This window comes from Mus musculus, chromosome 7 (assembly GCF_000001635.26).
Source record: "Mus musculus strain C57BL/6J chromosome 7, GRCm38.p6 C57BL/6J".
NCBI lineage: Eukaryota > Metazoa > Chordata > Mammalia > Rodentia > Muridae > Mus > Mus musculus.
The window spans coordinates 92,894,282-92,914,573 of record NC_000073.6 but is presented as its reverse complement, the minus strand read 5'-3'; the positions used below and the strand labels follow the sequence as shown (position 1 = coordinate 92,914,573).

The window sequence follows — 20,292 nt, the reverse complement described above, 5'->3', positions numbered from 1 at the left end:
CAAAATTGACCACATAATAGGTCACAAAACAGGCCTCAACAGATTCAAAAATATTGAAATTGTCCCATGTATCCTATCAGATCACCATGCACTAAGGCTGATCTTCAATAACAAAAAAAATAACAGAAAGCCAACACTCACGTGGAAACTGAACAACACTCTTCTCAATGATACCTTGGTCAAGGAAGGAATAAAGAAAGAAATTAAAGACTTTTTAGAGTTTAATGAAAATGAAGCCACAACGTACCCAAACCTTTGGGACACAATGAAAGCATTTCTAAGAGGGAAACTCATAGCTCTGAGTGCCTCCATGAAGAAACGGGAGAGAGCACATACTAGCAGCTTGACAACACATCTAAAAGCTCTAGAAAAAAAGGAAGCAAATTCACCCAAGAGGAGTAGACGGCAGGAAATAATCAAACTCAGGGGTGAAATCAACCAAGTGGAAACAAGAAGAACTATTCAAAGAATTAACCAAACGAGGAGTTGGTTCTTTGAGAAAATCAACAAGATAGATAAACCCTTAGCTAGACTCACTAGAGGGCACAGAGACAAAATCCTAATTAACAAAATCAGAACTGAAAAGGGAGACATAACAACAGATCCTGAAGAAATCCAAAACACCATCAGATCCTTCTACAAAAGGCTATACTCAACAAAACTGGAAAACCTGGACGAAATGGACAAATTTCTGGACAGATACCAGGTACCAAAGTTGAATCAGGATCAAGTTGACCTTCTAAACAGTCCCATATCCCCTAAAGAAATAGAAGCAGTTATAAATAGTCTCCCAGCCAAAAAAAGCCCAGGACCAGACGGGTTTAGTGCAGAGTTCTATCAGACCTTCAAAGAAGATCTAATTCCAGTTCTGCACAAACTTTTTCACAAGATAGAAGTAGAAAGTACTCTACCCAACTCATTTTATGAAGCCACTATTACTCTGATACCTAAACCACAGAAAGATCCAACAAAGATAGAGAACTTCAGACCAATTTCTCTTATGAATATCGATGCAAAAATCCTCAATAAAATTCTCGCTAACCGAATCCAAGAACACATTAAAGCAATCATCCATCCTGACCAAGTAGGTTTTATTCCAGGAATGCAGAAATGGTTTAATATACGAAAATCCATCAATGTAATCCACTATATAAACAAACTCAAAGACAAAAACCACATGATCATCTCGTTGGATGCAGAAAAAGCATTTGACAAGATCCAACACCCATTCATGATAAAAGTTCTGGAAAGATCAGGAATTCAAGGCCCATACCTAAACATGATAAAAGCAATCTACAGCAAACCAGTAGCCAACATCAAAGTAAATGGAGAGAAGCTGGAAGCAATCCCACTAAAATCAGGGACTAGACAAGGCTGCCCACTTTCTCCCTACCTTTTCAACATAGTACTTGAAGTATTAGCCAGAGCAATTAGACAACAAAAGGAGATCAAGGGGATACAAATTGGAAAGGAGGAAGTCAAAATATCACTTTTTGCAGATGATGTGATAGTATATATAAGTGACCCTAAAAATTCTACCAGAGAACTCCTAAACCTGATAAACAGCTTCGGTGAAGTAGCTGGATATAAAATTAACTCAAACAAGTCAATGGCCTTTCTCTACACAAAGAATAAACAGGCTGAGAAAGAAATTAGGGAAACAACACCCTTCTCAATAGTCACAAATAATATAAAATATCTCGGCGTGACTCTAACTAAGGAAGTGAAAGATCTGTATGATAAAAACTTCAAGTCTCTGAAGAAAGAAACTAAAGAAGATCTCAGAAGATGGAAAGATCTCCCATGCTCATGGATTGGCAGGATCAATATTGTAAAAATGGCTATCTTGCCAAAAGCAATCTACAGATTCAATGCAATCCCCATCAAAATTCCAACTCAATTCTTCAACGAATTAGAAGGAGCAATTTGCAAATTCATCTGGAATAACAAAAAACCTAGGATAGCAAAAACTCTTCTCAAGGATAAAAGAACCTCTGGTGGAATCACCATGCCTGACCTAAAGCTTTACTACAGAGCAATTGTGGTAAAAACTGCATGGTACTGGTATAGAGACAGACAAGTAGACCAATGGAATAGAATTGAAGACCCAGAAATGAACCCACACACCTATGGTCACTTGATCTTCGACAAGGGAGCTAAAACCATCCAGTGGAAGAAAGACAGCATTTTCAACAAATGGTGCTGGCACAACTGGTTGTTATCATGTAGAAGAATGCGAATCGATCCATACTTATCTCCTTGTACTAAGGTCAAATCTAAATGGATCAAAGAACTTCACATAAAACCAGAGACACTGAAACTTATAGAGGAGAAAGTGGGGAAAAGCCTTGAAGATATGGGCACAGGGGAAAAATTCCTGAACAGAACAGCAATGGCTTGTGCTGTAAGATCGAGAATTGACAAATGGGACCTAATGAAACTCCAAAGTTTCTGCAAGGCAAAAGACACCGTCAATAAGACAAAGAGACCACCAACAGATTGGGAAAGGATCTTTACCTATCCTAAATCAGATAGGGGACTAATATCCAACATATATAAAGAACTCAAGAAGGTGGACTTCAGAAAATCAAATAACCCCATTAAAAAATGGGGCTCAGAACTGAACAAAGAATTCTCACCTGAGGAATACCGAATGGCAGAGAAGCACCTGAAAAAATGTTCAACATCCTTAATCATCAGGGAAATGCAAATCAAAACAACCCTGAGATTCCAACTCACACCAGTCAGAATGGCTAAGATCAAAAATTCAGGTGCCAGCAGATGCTGGCGAGGATGTGGAGAAAGAGGAACACTCCTCCATTGTTGGTGGGATTGCAGGCTTGTACAACCACTCTGGAAATCCGTCTGGCGGTTCCTCAGAAAATTGGACATAGTACTACCGGAGGATCCAGCAATACCTCTCCTGGGCATATATCCAGAAGATGCCCCAACTGGTAAGAAGGACACATGCTCCACTATGTTCATAGCAGCCTTATTTATAATAGCCAGAAGCTGGAAAGAACCCAGATGCCCCTCAACAGAGGAATGGATACAGAAAATGTGGTACATCTACACAATGGAGTACTACTCAGCTATTAAAAAGAATGAATTTATGAAATTCCTAGCCAAATGGATGGACCTGGAGGGCATCATCCTGAGTGAGGTAACACATTCACAAAGGAACTCACACAATATGTACTCACGGATAAGTGGATATTAGCCCAAAACCTAGGATACCCAAGATATAAGATACAATTTCCTAAACACATGAAACTCAAGAAAAATGAAGACTGAAGTGTGGACACTATGCCCCTCCTTAGAAGTGGGAACAAAACACCCTTGGAAGGAGTTACAGAGACAAAGTTTGGAGCTGAGATGAAAGGATGGACCATGTAGAGACTGCCTTATCCAGGGATCCACCCCATAATCAGCATCCAAACGCTGACACCATTGCATACACTAGCAAGATTTTATCGAAAGGACCCAGATGTAGCTGTCTCTTGTGAGACTATGCCGGGGCCTAGCAAACACAGAAGTGGATGCCCACAGTCAGCTAATGGATGGATCACAGGGCTCCCAATGGAGGAGCTAGAGAAAGTACCCAAGGAGGTGAAGGGATCTGCAACCCTATGGGTGGATCAACATTATGAACTAACCAGTACCCCGGAGCTCTTGACTCTAGCTGCATATGTATCAAAAGATGGCCTAGTCGGCCATCACTGGAAAGAGAGGCCCATTGGACACACAAACTTTATATGCCCCAGAACAGGGGAACGCCAGGGCCAAAAAGGGGGAGTGGGCGGGTAGGGGAGTGGGGGTGGGTGGGTATGGGGGACTTTTGGTATAGCATTGGAAATGTAAATGAGCTAAATACCTAATAAAAAATGGAAAGAAAAAAAAATAAAAAAAAATAAAAAAAAGATGATTAGAAACATAACATTGTTGGGGTTTCTTGTTGTTGATACTGTTTTTGTTGTTGTTGTTGTTTGAGACATGGTCTTTCTACATATCCCTGTCTGTCTTGAAACTCACTATGGAGACCAGGCTGGCACTGAACACACAAAGATCCACCTGTCTGTCTCTGCCTTCCAAGTACTGAGGTTAAAGGTGTGTGCCACTTTACCTGGCTCATAATACTGCTGTTACTGAGAGGAAGGTGTCCATATAACACAGCACGGAGCATGTGTAACCCAAAACAAATCTCTAGTTAGTTTTCTCTTTATTGTTAAGGACTGTGTCAAGAATCAACATACTTACCCAACTACAATGTGAGGATACTTCATCCTGAACCAGGCTGCAAGCATGCCACCATAAGAGCCCCCGATGGCGATGACAGGTTGACCTTGAGCTCCTGGGATTGTTTTTTCCAAGTGTCTGATTAACTCTGCAAAATCAGCCAGAGCCTGTTCTGATGTCAGGAAATTCAAGTGTTGGGAATCCTATATATGTGCATATTTATTTAAGAATAAAGACAAAAGAAAACAGGTATAAATGTACACATAAGAGCAGATGAGGCACGGCAGAGGTTCAGAACAGAGTTTTCATTACTTGAAATAAATTTCCAGACAACTGAGCTAAAATCCCACATCATCCACATCGAAGCCATCTATGAAAAGCAATTTTAAGTCTGTGAAAGAACATGAGATGTTTTCCAGCCAAATGTAACGTCATTGCTTTTAGAGCTCATTTTCAAATGTAATACAGGAAGCAAGACCCAGCCATATTTAAACATTCAAGATACTTCCCTTAAAGAACAAAGAGAGATCTTGTTGTGCCCTACTTGAACATTTAGCCAGGCGGATTCTTCTGCCAGAGCTCTGCTTTTTGTTGAGAAATTTAAACAACTATAGGCATGGTGCATAGTTATGGAGACACACAGAGTCTGTAAAGGCAGGGCTTCTTAAGTCCTTAGCTCATGTCTTATGGGTAGAGGTCAGTGGTCTTATGAGGTTTGAGAGATATTTTTGTTTCTGAATAAAAAGAAACTGCAGCAAGATTTGTCACTATGGTATGCTGGCAAGCTGGGTGGCGGGGGGGGGGGGGCACATCTGAAGGACGGGCCATAGACCTGGGATAAGGAGGCTCTCAAGAATCAATAGGGGTGACCTTAGCTGTGACTTACTACATGGGGATATGCAACTCCAAGAGGCCACCTCCTGTAGCCAAGCAGGAACCCCAGTATAGGGACACCAATCCATCCACAAAACTTTCGACCCAAAATTTATCCTGTCTACAAGAAATGCAGGGATGAGGGGGAGGGTAGAACAGAGACTGAAGAAATGACCAACCAATAACCAGTCCAACTAGAAACCAATCTCACGGGCTAGCACCAATCCCTGACACTATTAATGAAACTCTGATATGCTTGCCGACAGGAGCCTAGCATGGTACCACCCAGCAGCTGACTCAGACAGATACAGAGATCCACAACCAAACAATGAATGGAGCTTGGAGACTCTTATGGAAGAGGGGAAATGACTGAGGGCCCTGAAGGGGATAGGAACCTTGAGGCTGGACTCTTGGAGGCTTTCAGAGGCCGAACCACCAAGCAAAGAACATACACGGGCTGGACCTAGACCTCCCTGCACATAGGTAGCAGATGTGCAGCTTGGTCTTCACGTGGGTCTCATACAACGGAAGCTGGGGCGATCCCTAAAGCTGTTGCCTTGTCTGTGGAATACTTTCTTCTATCTGGGCTGCCTTGTCTGGCCTTGGTGGGAGAGGTTGCACTTAGTCCTTTAGAGACTTGAAGTGCCAGGGTGGAGGGATATAGGGGATGGGGGAGCCCCACCCTCTTAGAAGAGAAGGAGTGGGCAGAGGGACCGGTGGAGGGGAGGTGGGGAAGCAGCGATCAGGATATAAAGTGAATAAAAAAGAAAAAACTTTGCTGCCAAGACTCTGACTCTGAAAACAGCTCCAGTTCTATCAGGACAGAGCCTGTTTTTCTTCAGTACTTTAAACACAAACACAACTACAAAAAGAAAAAAGGGGTGGGCATATCCCCCTTATCCAAGCTCCAGAGCTAAGGAAGCCACAGGGAGCCAGAGGGGGAAGAATATAGGGTCACTGACAGACGTAAGCCCCTCCCCTCCTCCATCCCCTTTACCCCAGAGTTTCTCCTATAACAGGACAGTTGGGCACGGGGAAGGGAACCCATCCCTTGGTTTCCTTGAAGGAGTTTAAAAACCGAACTTTCCACCACCCTGGCAATGCATCTTGGCCTATCCTGGAAATGTCACCATTTCAAACACTGTGACACAGCTTGCAAGCTTGTTCCTCCAACAGGATAGCAATGTTCTCTGCCCAAGCCTGCGATATATCTTGCCTGTCATTCTCGGGAGATGCAATTTGCTGAAGGCCTTGTTGAGGTTGAAGACGTAATAGAAACAAGCCCCAAATAACATTCAACAATAAACATTATGGATTATGAAAGTAAGCTTAATATGCAGCGGAGAAGAATTTCAAGTCTTGACACATTTAAGCAGTCCAAGATTTAGTCAAAGATGAACTAAATCCCACAGACAATGAAAAAAAAAGGATCCCCAGTCAAAAGAAACTCACCCACCCACACACTTTACTAAAAGATTGTATATTTGCTACAGCAACAAACTCAACAGTCAAAACAAACTCAGCTGCCAGTCACAGACGGCTATAATTGGAATATATTGGAGGGGAAACAATACAATCATCGAAGAAAAAGATCCCCAAGTGGAAGGAAACACACTCAGCCATTTCCATGATGATTTAGCTCTTGTGTGGGTCCATTTCGCTCTGCTGAACACAGAAGGCTGACAGGTACTCTTTGGTACTCTTTACACGTGTCTATAAAAATTTCCCAGTCCTTCTCTTTCAGATATAACCTAGTCCACTCCTTTGTGCCTGAGCTACCCTTAGTGACTTAGTTCTAAAAACCACACAGTGGCATAAGTGATGATATGACCGCCTAGGTCAGGTCATTAGAGTCACTTCAGCTTCCGCCTTGGTTGGCAGTGTTGAGAGAAGTTAGCTACTACACCATCCGACTCCTCGCACAGATGCTTTGGACAGTGTAGGAGATGAGGACCTTCAGCCTCTTGATAATATCCACAGCAGTTTATAATTCCTCTGATGACTTGCTAAGAGTGGATTCAAGCCTTCAGATGATCCAAGGACTTTGTCCAACATTGTAGCCTAGAGTGGCCGCTGAAGGAGAAACACCCAACTAATTCTTCCTAATTCCTTACAGGAATTATGAAATAATAGTAAATGCTTTCTGGCATTCTAGTGTGTTTGCTTATGCTTACTGTGCCACAAAGTCATTACCATTCCTTTTCTCCTATCTGCATCCCCCACTCCATCAACCTTTACCCTCATCCATATATACTGACTTCTCACCTCGTCTCTCGCTGTCATAATTTTCTTCCATTTTAAATGGCACTCTATATATAGTTGGGTGCAATTGCTTCCAATTTTCAAATAATATGTATAACATCTCTTATGCTTGGGTGCAATTGTTTCCAATTTTCAAATAATATGTATAACATCTCTTATGCTATTGACAACTTTTGTGTGCACAGGAAGAGAAAGAAGCATATTTTAAAAACACAGGTATGGTTTCACTTTGCTAACAGATAACAGATAATAGTAGATTGCAGCAACCTACAGAAAGTTAAGATGCAATGTGTAACAATTTGACTGTTTCCCAATAGTTTCAGGACCACTGGTCACATGTGTATGTACAATAGTAAGCTAAAGGACAAAACTGTCCAATCAATCCAACAAATTACAACAAACCACTCTGCCACTGACTTATAGAACATGTACGTTTTAAACTTATTTTTAATTACTTCATTTATCATGACATAATAAACTCAGTTAACCAAATATAAAATTTAAAAAGCTCCTTTCAAAACAGCCTAAAATATGACTATTCTCAAATTATTTTAGGTGACAATTCACAAAAGGATGGCATCACACTCAATTGAATAAGATAGAAGACATTAGGTATGGCACAAATATTTTAATGTAATATTTATTGTCATATTTTAAAGCAACTTGAAAAACATAAAAGTAGGGCTGGTGAGATGGCTCAGTGGTTAAGAGCACTGACTGCTCTTCTGAAGATCCTGAGTTCAAATCCCAGCAACCACATGGTGACTCACAACCATCTGTAATGAGATCCAATGCCTTCTTCTGATGTGTCTGAAGACAGCTACAGTGTTCTCATATACAATAAATAAAATAATCTTAAAAAAAAGAAAAACATAAAAGTAGTGGAAACTTTTAGAAATTGAGTTCCCTAAGGGAAATATTAGTAACATGATATGTGGGAAATTATTATAGCTAGATGGACATGAGGAAAATCAAGTCATTGAGTGGAAGAAAAACTATGCTGGCTCATTAAGGACAAAGCCTGACAAAGGTCAAGGCCAGGGGCTCCTGTAAGAAGGGAAAGGCTAATGAGAACACCAGGGTTAACATGACCTCATTTATATGCTGGTTATATGCTACTGAAACTCCTTCTCATATATTTGCATACTCGTTTACTCCTGATGTAAGAAAAATAACTTAGGTCACCTTTTACAGAGCAGAGTCGCTTCCTGACACTGTTGAAAAAATGAAAACTCCAGCACTGTGTGCAGCAATGGAGTGAGACTGACCTGGCTGAAGCTAGGATGAACTGAACTGTAACTAGCAGGGGCTGTACAGGTAACTTAAGGGTTACTTAAGGATTACTTGAACAGGTTAGGCCTTTCTCGGTTCCCCAGAACTACAAACAAAACCAAACCAGGAGCCACTGATAGGGACCTGGAGAGGAAGCTGAGCAAGTCAGAGCACTTGCTACTCTTGCAAAGGACCTGGGTTTGCTTCCCAGCACACACATGCACACACACACACACACACACACACACACGCACACTGGGCTCACAACTATCCATAACTGGAGTTCTAGGGGATGAAGTGTCCCCTTCTGAACTTCTCAAGCACCAGGCTCCCACATGGTGCATAGCCACATGCAGGCAAAACAGTTATATAGGTAGAATAGGTCTGAATTTTCTTTTTTAAAGTGACTGCCTGCGTTTGATCCTTAGCACAGAAAGAAAGAAAGAAAGAAAGAAAGAAAGAAAGAAAGAAAGAAAGAAAGAAAGAAAGAAAGAAAGGAAGAAAGAAAGGAAGAAAGGAAGAAAGGAAGAAAGAAAGATTCTCATTTTGTACAAATTATACATATAAAGGAAAGATAAAGTACAAATTATTAAGTTTTCAGCACTTCAAACTAAAGTGATCTCACGCTGTTTGAGTATAAAATGTTCTAAACTTAAACAAATAACTACCACAAAGGATACTGAAAATCTTTAACCTTAAAAGAAACATGTGTACATACCTTGAAGGAGTCCTGACCAAAGGGAAGGGACTCCCCATAGTATCGATGCTCAGCGAACACCAGCATAGCTTTCAGCTCCTCAGCCACATCCCACATGAACCCCTAGGAAGAGTTTACAGACTCACAAGTCAAATTGGGCCATGAAATAGCGCAATGAACTTTTGCAAACCGTATGAAACAGATGTCAGACCAGACCAGAAAGAACTCTCTAAAAACTGTGTAATATATGTGTGTTCTACTGGGGGTGGGGGGAATCTACACTAGCTGTGTCACAGTGTAATACAGAGAAACAAAATAAGATCAGTATGTTCATCTAATAGTCACCTCATCTCTTCTTATCCTGACTCTCTGACCCTGAGTCAATATTATATTTCAGTCTTCAAACTGCACAGTGGTTAATATTCTAGGAAGGAGGTAAAGATATCTAAGTGTCAAAGACATAGACAGACAACATAGAGAAATTAAGAAATAAATAAGCATATTAAAACCCCTTGGGATTTTAATCTAATTTATCAGAAAATCAACAGTATCTAACAGCAGCTGTTATTAATTACTGCTTGCAATGTGTCAGATACTGCTCTAACCACACCTGTAATAATTCACTTAATTAGCACAATAAACAAGAATCAGGCACTGTGGTTTTACAGGCAAGGACACAGACACAGGCTCAGTGTTCACACGGGCTGTAATGCAGAGCATTCGCCAAGGCCCCTAGACTTCCTTCCTGCACACTGCCGGCTCCTCACTAATCACTCACTGCCTCTTTCCCTTTAACTGGACGGCGCCCTCTGAATCCATGCTAAGAAAGCATCCAAGGCGGACAGCCTTAATTGATTAGATCAGTGGTTCTGTCTCTGGGTTGTGACCTCTGGGAGATAACGAACAGCCCTTTCTCTAGGGTCTTCTAAGATCACAGGAAATATCAGATGTTTACGCTATGATTCATAACAGTTGCAAAATTACAGTTATGAAGTAGCAACAAACAAAATTTTCTGGTAATAAACTGGGAAGCTGTATTAAAGGACTGCAGCATTAGGAAGGCTGAGAGCCTTGAGATTGGACAGTTTAGCATAGCATAGCATTCGCTGTAGATGTTGAATATGGTACTATTTCCTAATGAGGCAAAGGAACTTTAAATGGCTTTGGTTATTTTCACTAATCTATAAGGATCTAGGAGCTACCTGAGGGGATAATGGGTATGTTACCCTGATACCTGTGGTTTTCGAGGACACCCCCCCCCCCCGCTTCTCTTTCAGGGAGATAGATGGTCACTCTTGTCACATATCACAGATCCAGCCACACCCAGCTCAATCACACTCTCCCCTGCATGCCCCAGCCCAGCAGAGCTGGCCATCTATCTCCTCTCAACACCAGAGGGCAGCAAAGAGCTCCTGCACCTGCTGCAGCAGGAACTCACATGCATGCCTTACACCACCAGACTGCAATGGTTTAAGAGAAGGAGCCCAGCTCTGTGGAGTTGGTCTCAGGCTTTGACCGGAAACAATGATGTGATTAGTGGTTATTTGTCTGCATCCATTTCGAGGGTAATTTTACCTCTCAAAAGAGGACTATGTCATTGATTTGTTAACAAGCTGTACCAGCAAGTTCTTTAATCTTATTTAGTCCTCACACATATGGGAGCTAGGCTTTCTTACTATACCCACTGAAGAAAAGGCTGGAGTCCAAGGCTTGCTCAACTAAAATAGCAAACTGACAGTCAGGACGGACGCCTCATGCATCTGTCTTCACTGCTTCTCAAAAACTTAAATGTCCAGAAGTGAACGTCCAGTTGAAATGCTTTAGTTGATAGGAAGATGCCAAGGGCTGGGGACATCTGGGATCTGCCCTCTTAGGACCCAACCTCCTAGGATCTGCTTTGGACACTTATTTAAAACTGTTTTTCTTCTTCACCTCTCTGAGGACATGGATACCCAGAAAGGGTTCAGTGGGGGCTGCAGATCGAATGAACATCTCTCTGCCTGAAATAAAACAGAGGAACTGGCCGGGAAAGGTTGCTTGTGGGTTCCGCAGAGAACATTAGCTACAGGGAAGAGTACAGTGTAGTATACATCTTTAATCCCAACACTCAGGAAGCAGAGGCAGAAGCAGCCAGATCTCTGGGTTCAAGGTCAATCTAGTCTATATAGCAACTTCCAGGACAGCCTGGGTTACATAGAGAGACCCTGTCTCAAGCAAATGAAAAGCAAATCAAAAAGGAAAGAGACAAAGCAGACCTGTTTTATACAAATAGCCCAGGAATCTGGACACTTACCTAATGTCTTTTCTCAGGAGCTATATAAAGCATATTTATTCATTATTAATTTTTTATTTTTATTTTATCATTATTATCTTATTTTATTTCCTTTTTTGGTTTTTCCAGATAGAGTTTCTCCATGTAGCCCTGGCTGTCCTGGAACTCAGTCTTTAGACTAGACTGATCTCAAACCACTCTGCCTCCCTAGGACTGAGATTAAAGACATATATCACCAGGGCCTGACATTTAAATTCTTTCTTTATTTGTTCGTTGGTTTTTCTCTTGATTATTTGGCTTTGCAAGGTTGGGTGTCAATATACAAGCAGGAAAGACTCAAATTTACAGTTTTCTGGCCCCACCCTTCTGAGAGGGTGCACCCCCATGCCCGTGGGATTTGGGTCTTGGTCATCTGAAGAAAGTAATCACACGTGAGTAAGACAGTAACTGTATACTTAGAGTCATGCCTTTCCTGTCAACTGAATTCAGTTCAGCAAACATTTCTCATAATTCCCTGAGAATGGTGCCCTGGGGCACTGAACTGAACCCTGCACTACTCCCTACAGGGCAGGAGTTCACAGCCTAGCTTCTTGGGAGAAATTTGACATTATCTAGTCACAGCACTGTCTGTGTTCCTTCCAAACTGTTTTGTCAATAGATGCATTGTTAAATGGTGATAGAAAATTAAGTCAGTAAAGCAAATTAATAGATTATACTATTTTAATTCTAACAAATTAAAAACGGGTAGAACAGAAAACTAGATGGAACAGTGGCTACTTTACCCCCCCCCCCTCCAACTGGACAGTCAAACTTGTATATTTTTCTTTGTTCGCACTGGTTTCATTTCAGTCTTACTTATTAATTCGGTAAATATTTATTGATCATCTACTAAACACACAATACAAATCTTCACTTTAAACATACAGTATTAAACACAAAACATTCCTAGCCTTACATTTACCTTCTACAGGCTAAGGATACACAATACTGCCCACTGGTGTGGAAAAACCAAAATTTTTCCCCCCAAAGTAATTTTGTCTGCTTGTCTGTCTGTCTGTCTTCGTTGAGACAGGGTTTCATACAGTTCAGCCTGACCTTGAACTAGGTGACAGCACAGGCTGGCTCTGAATTCCTAGCACCGTCATTTTTCATTCTCTCAGGAACTTTTGCCATCTTTCTATTAATATTGAGTTTCTTTTATTTTATTTTTCATTACATTTATGTACTCATTTGGGGAGAGCACATGCCACATCACACTTGAGGACAGCAAAGAAGAACATATAGGAGCTGGTTTTCCATCAAGCAGGGCTCAGGGATGAAGTCAGGTCACGAGCCTTTGCCAGCTGAGCCATCTTGTTCACTCTCCTTTCCTTGTTCACTATCTTTTTTTTTGTGGTTTTTCGAGATAGGGTTTCTCTGTGTAGCCCTGGCTGTCTTGGAACTCACTTTGTAGACCAGGCTAGCCTCGAACTCAGAAATCTGCCTGCCTCTGCCTCTCAAGTGCTGGGATTAAAGGTGTGCGCTACCACCGCCCAGCTCACTATCATTTTTGAAGAACAGTATAATTAAAACAGTAATTCTTGGTCATCTATACTGCTAAGCATTTCTCCTGTTTATCACTATAAAAGATACTATTTCAGCAGATCACTAATGTATACATACCGTATTATTGCAAAACCAGACAATGTCCCCTTCGTTACCAGTGTAGAAAAGTATTGATCCACCATTTCTCTGCCAGTGTTTATCAGCGACTAGGTACCGCTGTTTAAAAGTTCTCATGTCAGCAAACCCAAAGTGGTCAACCTGTGATAAAAACAAAACAGACAAGACATATTTCAAGGAAAAGGAATTGAAATTAACATTAAGTAAATAAAATTACCATTAACATTCTTCCACAGAAATCAAACTATACTATAAAAATAATCAAAAGAAAAGTTAAACTCAAAAAACCAAAAAAAGAAAGAAAGAAAGAAAGAAAGAAAGAAAGAAAGGAAGAAAGAAAGAAAGAAAGAAAGAAAGAAAGAAAGAAAGAAAGGAAGAAAGAAAGAAAAGTTAAAGTTCATTTGGTCTTATTAATACTAGTGTCATTTTGAAATTATTTTGCTTATATACTGAGATGAAGCAGTATTTCTTATGGTGGTCAAGATTTTCAGTGCAAAAGAAAAGATATAATTATAAAATCAAGTAGTTACTTAAAAACATGTCAAATCCATCTAGAGACTGCCATACCCAGGGATCCATCCCATAATCAGCCTCCAAACGCTGACACCATTGCATACACTAGCAAGATTTTGCTGAAAGGACACTGATATAGCTGTCTCTTGTGAAGCTATGCCAGGGCCTAGCAAACACAGAAGTGGATGCTCACAGTCAGCTATTGGATGGATCACAGGGCCCCCAATGGAGGAGCTAGAGAAAGCACCCAAGGAGCTAAAGGGAACTGCAACCCTGTAGGTGGAACAACAATATGAACTAACCAGTACCCCTGGAGCTCTTGTCTCTAGCTGCATATGTAGCAGAAGATGGCCTAGTCAGCCATCATTGGGAAGAGAGGCCCCTTGGTCTTGCAAACTTTATATGCCTCAGTACAGGGGAATGCCAGGGCCAAAAAGGGGGAGTGGGTGGATAGGAGAGTGTGTGTGTTGGGGGGGGGGGACCTGGGAGTCTTTTGGGATAGCATTTGAAATGTAAATGAAGAAAATACCTAATTAAAAAAAAGAAACCCGAAAAATATGTCAAATTAAAATTTTAAAATTTGATTTAATTGTATCTGATTAATTTTATGGAAAAAGAAAAACTATATATACTTATGATGTTACAATAAATGATAAAATATGTACATATTTCAGAGTGGACTAATTGGGCATAAGCATCCCCCATCCCCTCTCATACTTACTGCTAGTGTGGTGAGAACACGTGGTACTTGTCAAATAGTCAACACATCCCATTAGTTCTCAAAATGCCTTACTATCTGAATTTTCATTATTCAAATTTTTAACATAAAAATCAAGAACTAATTAGACCACTGAAAAGATCTATGAACTGTGTGATTACAATACCAGCAGACATTCCAAATGTTGGGATTTTGATGTCTAACCATTTCTAAGAAAAAGAGTCAATAGAGGAACTAAGGCTTGTTACCAAAGTGACTGAATGACATTTGGGACAAAGAAATTACAGGATAGGCCAGTACATCCTACCACACAAGGGAGCAAAGGCATGTTTAAAAACAACAGAGCTCCATCAGCCAATGAAGGAAGGAGTCAGCGGCAAAGGAACTGTTATCAGCTCACATTTTAATAAGCTTAGCAAAAAAAACCAACTGACCATAGAAATAAATAGTTTGATTGGCTGAAATATTCAATTCATGCAAGCCATTAATATATAAGGAAAATTTTCAAACAAGGGAAAAGTTCAATTGCCACCATTTAAAATGTCAACAAAATGAGCAAAGGCTCTGCACAATTGAGCCACCATAAATTAATTCCTTATGTTGAAACTGGGAATTAATGGTTACAAATTCTATAGCAAAGCTATTTCTGATAATACTATCTTGCAGAGTACCAAATGGTCCCCAAATGAAGAAGAGCTCTTAACTAAAAGTCAGTCAGCGCAGAAAGATGATTGCGTTAGAAAAATGATAGTTCTGAAAGTCCCTGATTCTGACAAGAGTTATTAATGGTATTTAAAAACACCAGGAAAAAAATATAAAAAAAATCTTGATATCACAACCTACACTATTGTCTCTAATGTCATGCTTTACAGGAAAGCAGTGGGCTCTCATTACCTTAATCTACTATTACAAATGGTCGAGTAGGCAGGGCACATATGCCCTCTCAGGTATACAATGTAAAAACACAAAAACAAAAAACACACAAAAAAAAACATATATCGCCTTGTTTGGAACAAGCAAAAGAAACTTATTCTAAGTCCTACCTTTTCGTTTTCAGACTCCATTTAATGATAGAGAGAAACTAAATTCAAGGTCTCAGGCCCTAGGGCAGCTGGGGATTTGCCTATAGCTGAACAGCTTCTATTGTAAACAGTTGTCTGTGTAAACACATCTCAGGGACAACTTGTAAGGAGACAGTTGTGAGTCCAGCTATCTCAAAGACAACTTCTCTATCTTCCTGGAAGGATCAAACTAAGTTCATGTTCCCAAGCCAGGAACCAGCTCCTATCACCATTGATGGAAACTCCCTACTCAACCCCTTATGTCAAAATATGATGGGAACAATGCTACCACCCACCCAGCTCCCCATCTCTCTATGGTTTCATCCTTTAAATATGCTGTGCAATGTTCCTTCAGGGTAGCAGTTTAGCTCCCTAGTCTGTCCTGTGGCCCTGATCAATCAGTAGCAGCTTGATTACAATAAATTGTTGTCATCTGCCTTGACCTGGTGTTTGAGTTCTGTTGGATTTAAGTGGATCTGCAACAGTCTATGATTCATTCTTGCCAAAATTGTTCCATTTTTTATTTTAATCCTGACTTTAGATTACCCCAAAGGAGGACATACAAAGGTAGCAGAGTAAAGGGAAGTCCCCATAAGACAACTGGACAAATCCGAGGATGGGACATGTTACAAGACAACACATGGCCAGAGGACTGCTTTAGACTAGGTAAGTGTTAAGGAACACAATAACCAGAGACAATGCAATCCACGATTGACCCCAGTTTGAACAAATAAGCTGCAAGTGATAAACTGAAGTGATTGAGTTAATTTTAATATGGACAAGAAATTTAATGATGCTAAATACTTTCTAGAAGTAACCATGTTATTTCTGGCTACATAAGAAAATGTTTTCATTTTTTACCAGTGTACCCTGAACAGTTTAAGAGACAGACTATACTGCTAACTATCATCTTGGAATTACTCTAACATGAACAAAGTGAATTTATGTGAATTGAAGTTGTATCTACACTAAAAAAAACAACAACATACAAAAAGTGCTGGGACTTTACAAAATAGCCAAACCATGTCAAAAGTAAAAAAGAATAAATTAAACATGGAGAAGTTTGGATATATTTTTAAGGCTTTTTCTTTTAACCTTTTGAGATTGTGAACTACCATTTAAATATAGCTATCAAACCTCTTACAGTGGTAACATTCACCCATAACTTCAGGAGAGAACTACCCTGGAGCCTTTAGGATGGTGAAGGCTGAGACGTCAGCGATTCGAAAGGACAGTATAAAGAGTGACATGCCGGGTCTGGAGCACACTAGATCCTGTGAGGGAAAAGAAGCTTTTCAATTAAAATTACTTCTGCCTCTGCCTCCCAAGTGCTGGGATTAGAGGTGTGCACTACCACTGTCTAACTTTCAAGAATTATTATTACAGTGTCAACAGCTTTTGCTGTTGTTTGTTTGTTTTTCGAGACAGGGTTTCTCTGTATAGCTCTGGCTGTCCTGGCACTCACTTTGTAGACCAGGCTGGCCTTGAACTCAGAAATCCGCCTGCCTCTGCCTCCCAAGTGCTGGGATTAAAGGCGTGTGCCACCACGCTCGGCTGCCTGGCTTTTTATTTTATTTTATTTTTTAGGACTTCCCTAACCCTTAAGCCAGAAATATGTTGTGAAATAAATGTCCTTTGCACAACACAAATTTCCAGCATCCCCCTGGCACTTTCCCATCATCCAGAACATCAACTGCAGCTACAGAACTGAGTGTTCAGTAGCCGGTGATCTTACACACACAGGATCAATGTGCCCTCTGCTGTCCAGACTGAGACAGACATTTCCAAGGCCTCCAGTGGGGACTTTAGAAATCACAGCATGAAAGAAGGGACTGCAGAAGCCAACCTTATCTGCTTGCTCCAAAGGGCAAAGAGCAAAGTAGGTGATAGTGCCCCCAAGGCCTCAAAGGCATGACCTGGAAAAGGAAGCACATTTCTGATCACGCACAGCAGTTCTTTCTAAAATAGAGAGAAAGAAAGAGAGGAAGGAAGGAAAGGATGGAGTGAGGAAGACTCAAAAGATGCTTCCTGTTTCAATTCGTCAAGTGGAAACATGGAAAGGATTTGTGGGCAAGGAGGGAAAGACAGAGAGAAGACATCTTCTAAATAAACTCCAGAGAGGCAAAGATACATGCTTGCATTTTGTAACTGCTCCAGAATGAAGCATATATCCAGAAGTAATACAAAATCTATTAAGCACAATGAGTGGCAATTTGGGGCAATGAGGATGGGGAAGAATACAGAGCTCCTGCTGCGTGCTATCAACCACCCGGCCATCTCCAGTCACCTGCAATATTTTCATAACGTGTTCTGATAGGAGGATGACCCTCAGAGAAGTCACATAGTTTCCCAAATAACATGACTAACAGTTAGAAATCAAACACAATTCTTTGTACATGCTGTGATAAACACTGCTTCCCATCCCTGCTTCTGACATGCACTATCTCTCTGCTATTTTCATAGCATACAGGTAGTTATGGATAGGGTGACAAGCTTTCCCCCTCACCAGGGGCCACTCAAGAATCTTCCTCTAAAATCTGTGGGTACAACCATAAGCCGTTTACTAAATCACGTTCCAAAACCCAGGGAATGCTGGTCCTTGTGCTGACCTTGATGGCCATTTCTACAGCGTCACATTTAGCTCAATTAAGTCAACAGATTAAGACAAAAACAAAAGCAAAATCACACGTTCTCAACAGCCTTTCATTTTAGAAACTCACCATATGGTAGTCTTATTTAGGCACTCAGTTATACAATAATTGAAGCCAGAAATTGTGTTAAGGATATAAAAGGCATCCTTGGAGATAAACATGACTGGGGGCGGGGGTGGGGGGAGAGAAGGAGATAAACCAGACTCATACTTCCAATGAGTCAATATGCCTTAGGGAGGCTCTCGTGGCAACCCTAATCCAGAGATGGGAACATGAAGACCTTCTCGCTCTACTCAGATGTGCATGCTGCAGATGTGTTTAGAGATTATGGTACTGCATTCTGTTAGCTTCTCAAATAGGATGTGACAAAGCACATTTGATTCCTGAAGGAAAGGACATCTCTAAATCAAAAGGACACAAGCTCTCAAATTAAGAGCTAAAATTGAGCCCGGCATAGTGGCGCACTCCTTTAATCCCAGCACTCGGGAGGCAGAGGCAGGCGGATTTCTGAGTTCAAGGCCAGCCTGGTCTACAGAGTGAGTTCCAGGACAGCCAGGGCTATACAGAGAAACCCTGTCTCAAAAAACCAAAAAAAAAAAAAAAAGAGCTAAAATTGAGAATGGCCATGGAATGTAAGGAGGGTCCTGTGGCCATAGGGGAGAAGCCTGTGTGTCTGGAGTCAGTCCTTCTAACCTACAGGCTCTGGTGGCCCCAGGGCTAGGACAAGAATGGAAGGTAATGATGGTGTGTCTTATGGATCAAACCATTGGGAGTGACTTCCTGTTTATCTTCACTTTATTGCATCAAAGCGGCTCAAAACCTGCTTGAACACTGCATGTATTTGTCTCCACAGAAGGAAGACAGGGAGCAAAGGAGACTGGATTTAACTGAAAGAATTAAGAGGCAATGCTTTTTCTGGGTGACAAGGTAGTGACAGCAGAGAAATGCTGATGAGAGGAAGAGGAATTTTACACACAGGAATTATTCTCTCCCCCACCCCCCACTTTACTGCCAATCACCGAGGTCTGGCTTGCACCCTTTGTTTTGGTGTCAGGACTGAGCCTAAAACTTTATGCTTGGTTAGCACACACTACTACAACACAACAAACAAACAACAACAACAAAATGAACAAAGCTACATCCGAAAGTCTACAGGACAGATGGTGGGCGTTTCCTAAGCTATTCTTCAAATATAACACCTTTCTATGCAATGACACCCTATTTATTTTTCAAGGGATTTTTTTTCTTAATTGTATGTATGTTTGTCTGAATGTATGTCTGTATACAATGTGAGTACAGTGTCTAGGGATGCAGCCCCTCAGGACTGGAGTGTTTAGATCATGAAGTCTGAGTAACCTTGTGGGTGCTGAGATTTGAACTTGGGTCCTCTAGAAGAGCAGGTAGTGTTCTTAACCACTGAGCCACCTCTGCAATGCAGTAACACCTTAGTCTTGACACATTTTTGTCTATATTAAGCAGGAGAGACACCGAAGTCCCTTCCTTCTATACTATGTTTTATAAAAATAGTATATTTATTTTTAAAAAAGAGATTCATAGAAATACAATATCATGGTGAGACAAAAACAGCAAGGAAAAGGAAAACAAAGACAGTGGTCCACAACATGAGTGCTCCTTTACAAAGTGCGATGCTGTTTTTGTGCTCGCTCACCTGTTAGTTTGAAAGATGAAAGAACTAGAGAGCATTTTGCTTCCACACCACTTTGGTAACTCAGAATGGCAGTAGCTACCACAATACCATTGTACAAGGCAGGTTCTTTATAAGTAATAAGATGCACTTCTAAAGCAATAGCTCAGCATGCGTCTAAGTATGAAGTTCTTTTACTAACTGTACAACTCTGTTTAAGAACAAATTAAACTATGAGCTTTCCTTTTATTTGTTTTTTAAATGCTGAGGGCATTATTTTTATTTTTAATATTTGTATTTGTGTGTGTGTGAGAGAGAGAGAGATTGATTCTGCAGTTGATATGAAAACAGTCAACCGAACTCCAAATAGAACATGACCCAAAACAATGGAAACAGACTGCACAGTTCTCAAGATCTAATTTGTGCAGAC

General features: G+C 40.8%; 1 protein-coding gene across 1 annotated transcript in view; it reads right to left on the bottom strand.

The window, feature by feature from the left end:
* The window catches only part of Prcp (prolylcarboxypeptidase (angiotensinase C)), a 59,329-nt gene that overhangs the window by 20,008 nt on the left and 19,029 nt on the right, over positions 1-20,292 (bottom strand). The window contains exons 2-4 of the mRNA NM_028243.3: positions 13,275-13,415; positions 9,362-9,463; positions 4,258-4,439 (exon numbers count right to left, since the gene is read on the bottom strand). Of these exons, the coding sequence (NP_082519.1) occupies positions 4,258-4,439; positions 9,362-9,463; positions 13,275-13,415 (425 nt within the window). The remainder of the gene's footprint in view (positions 1-4,257; positions 4,440-9,361; positions 9,464-13,274; positions 13,416-20,292) is intronic.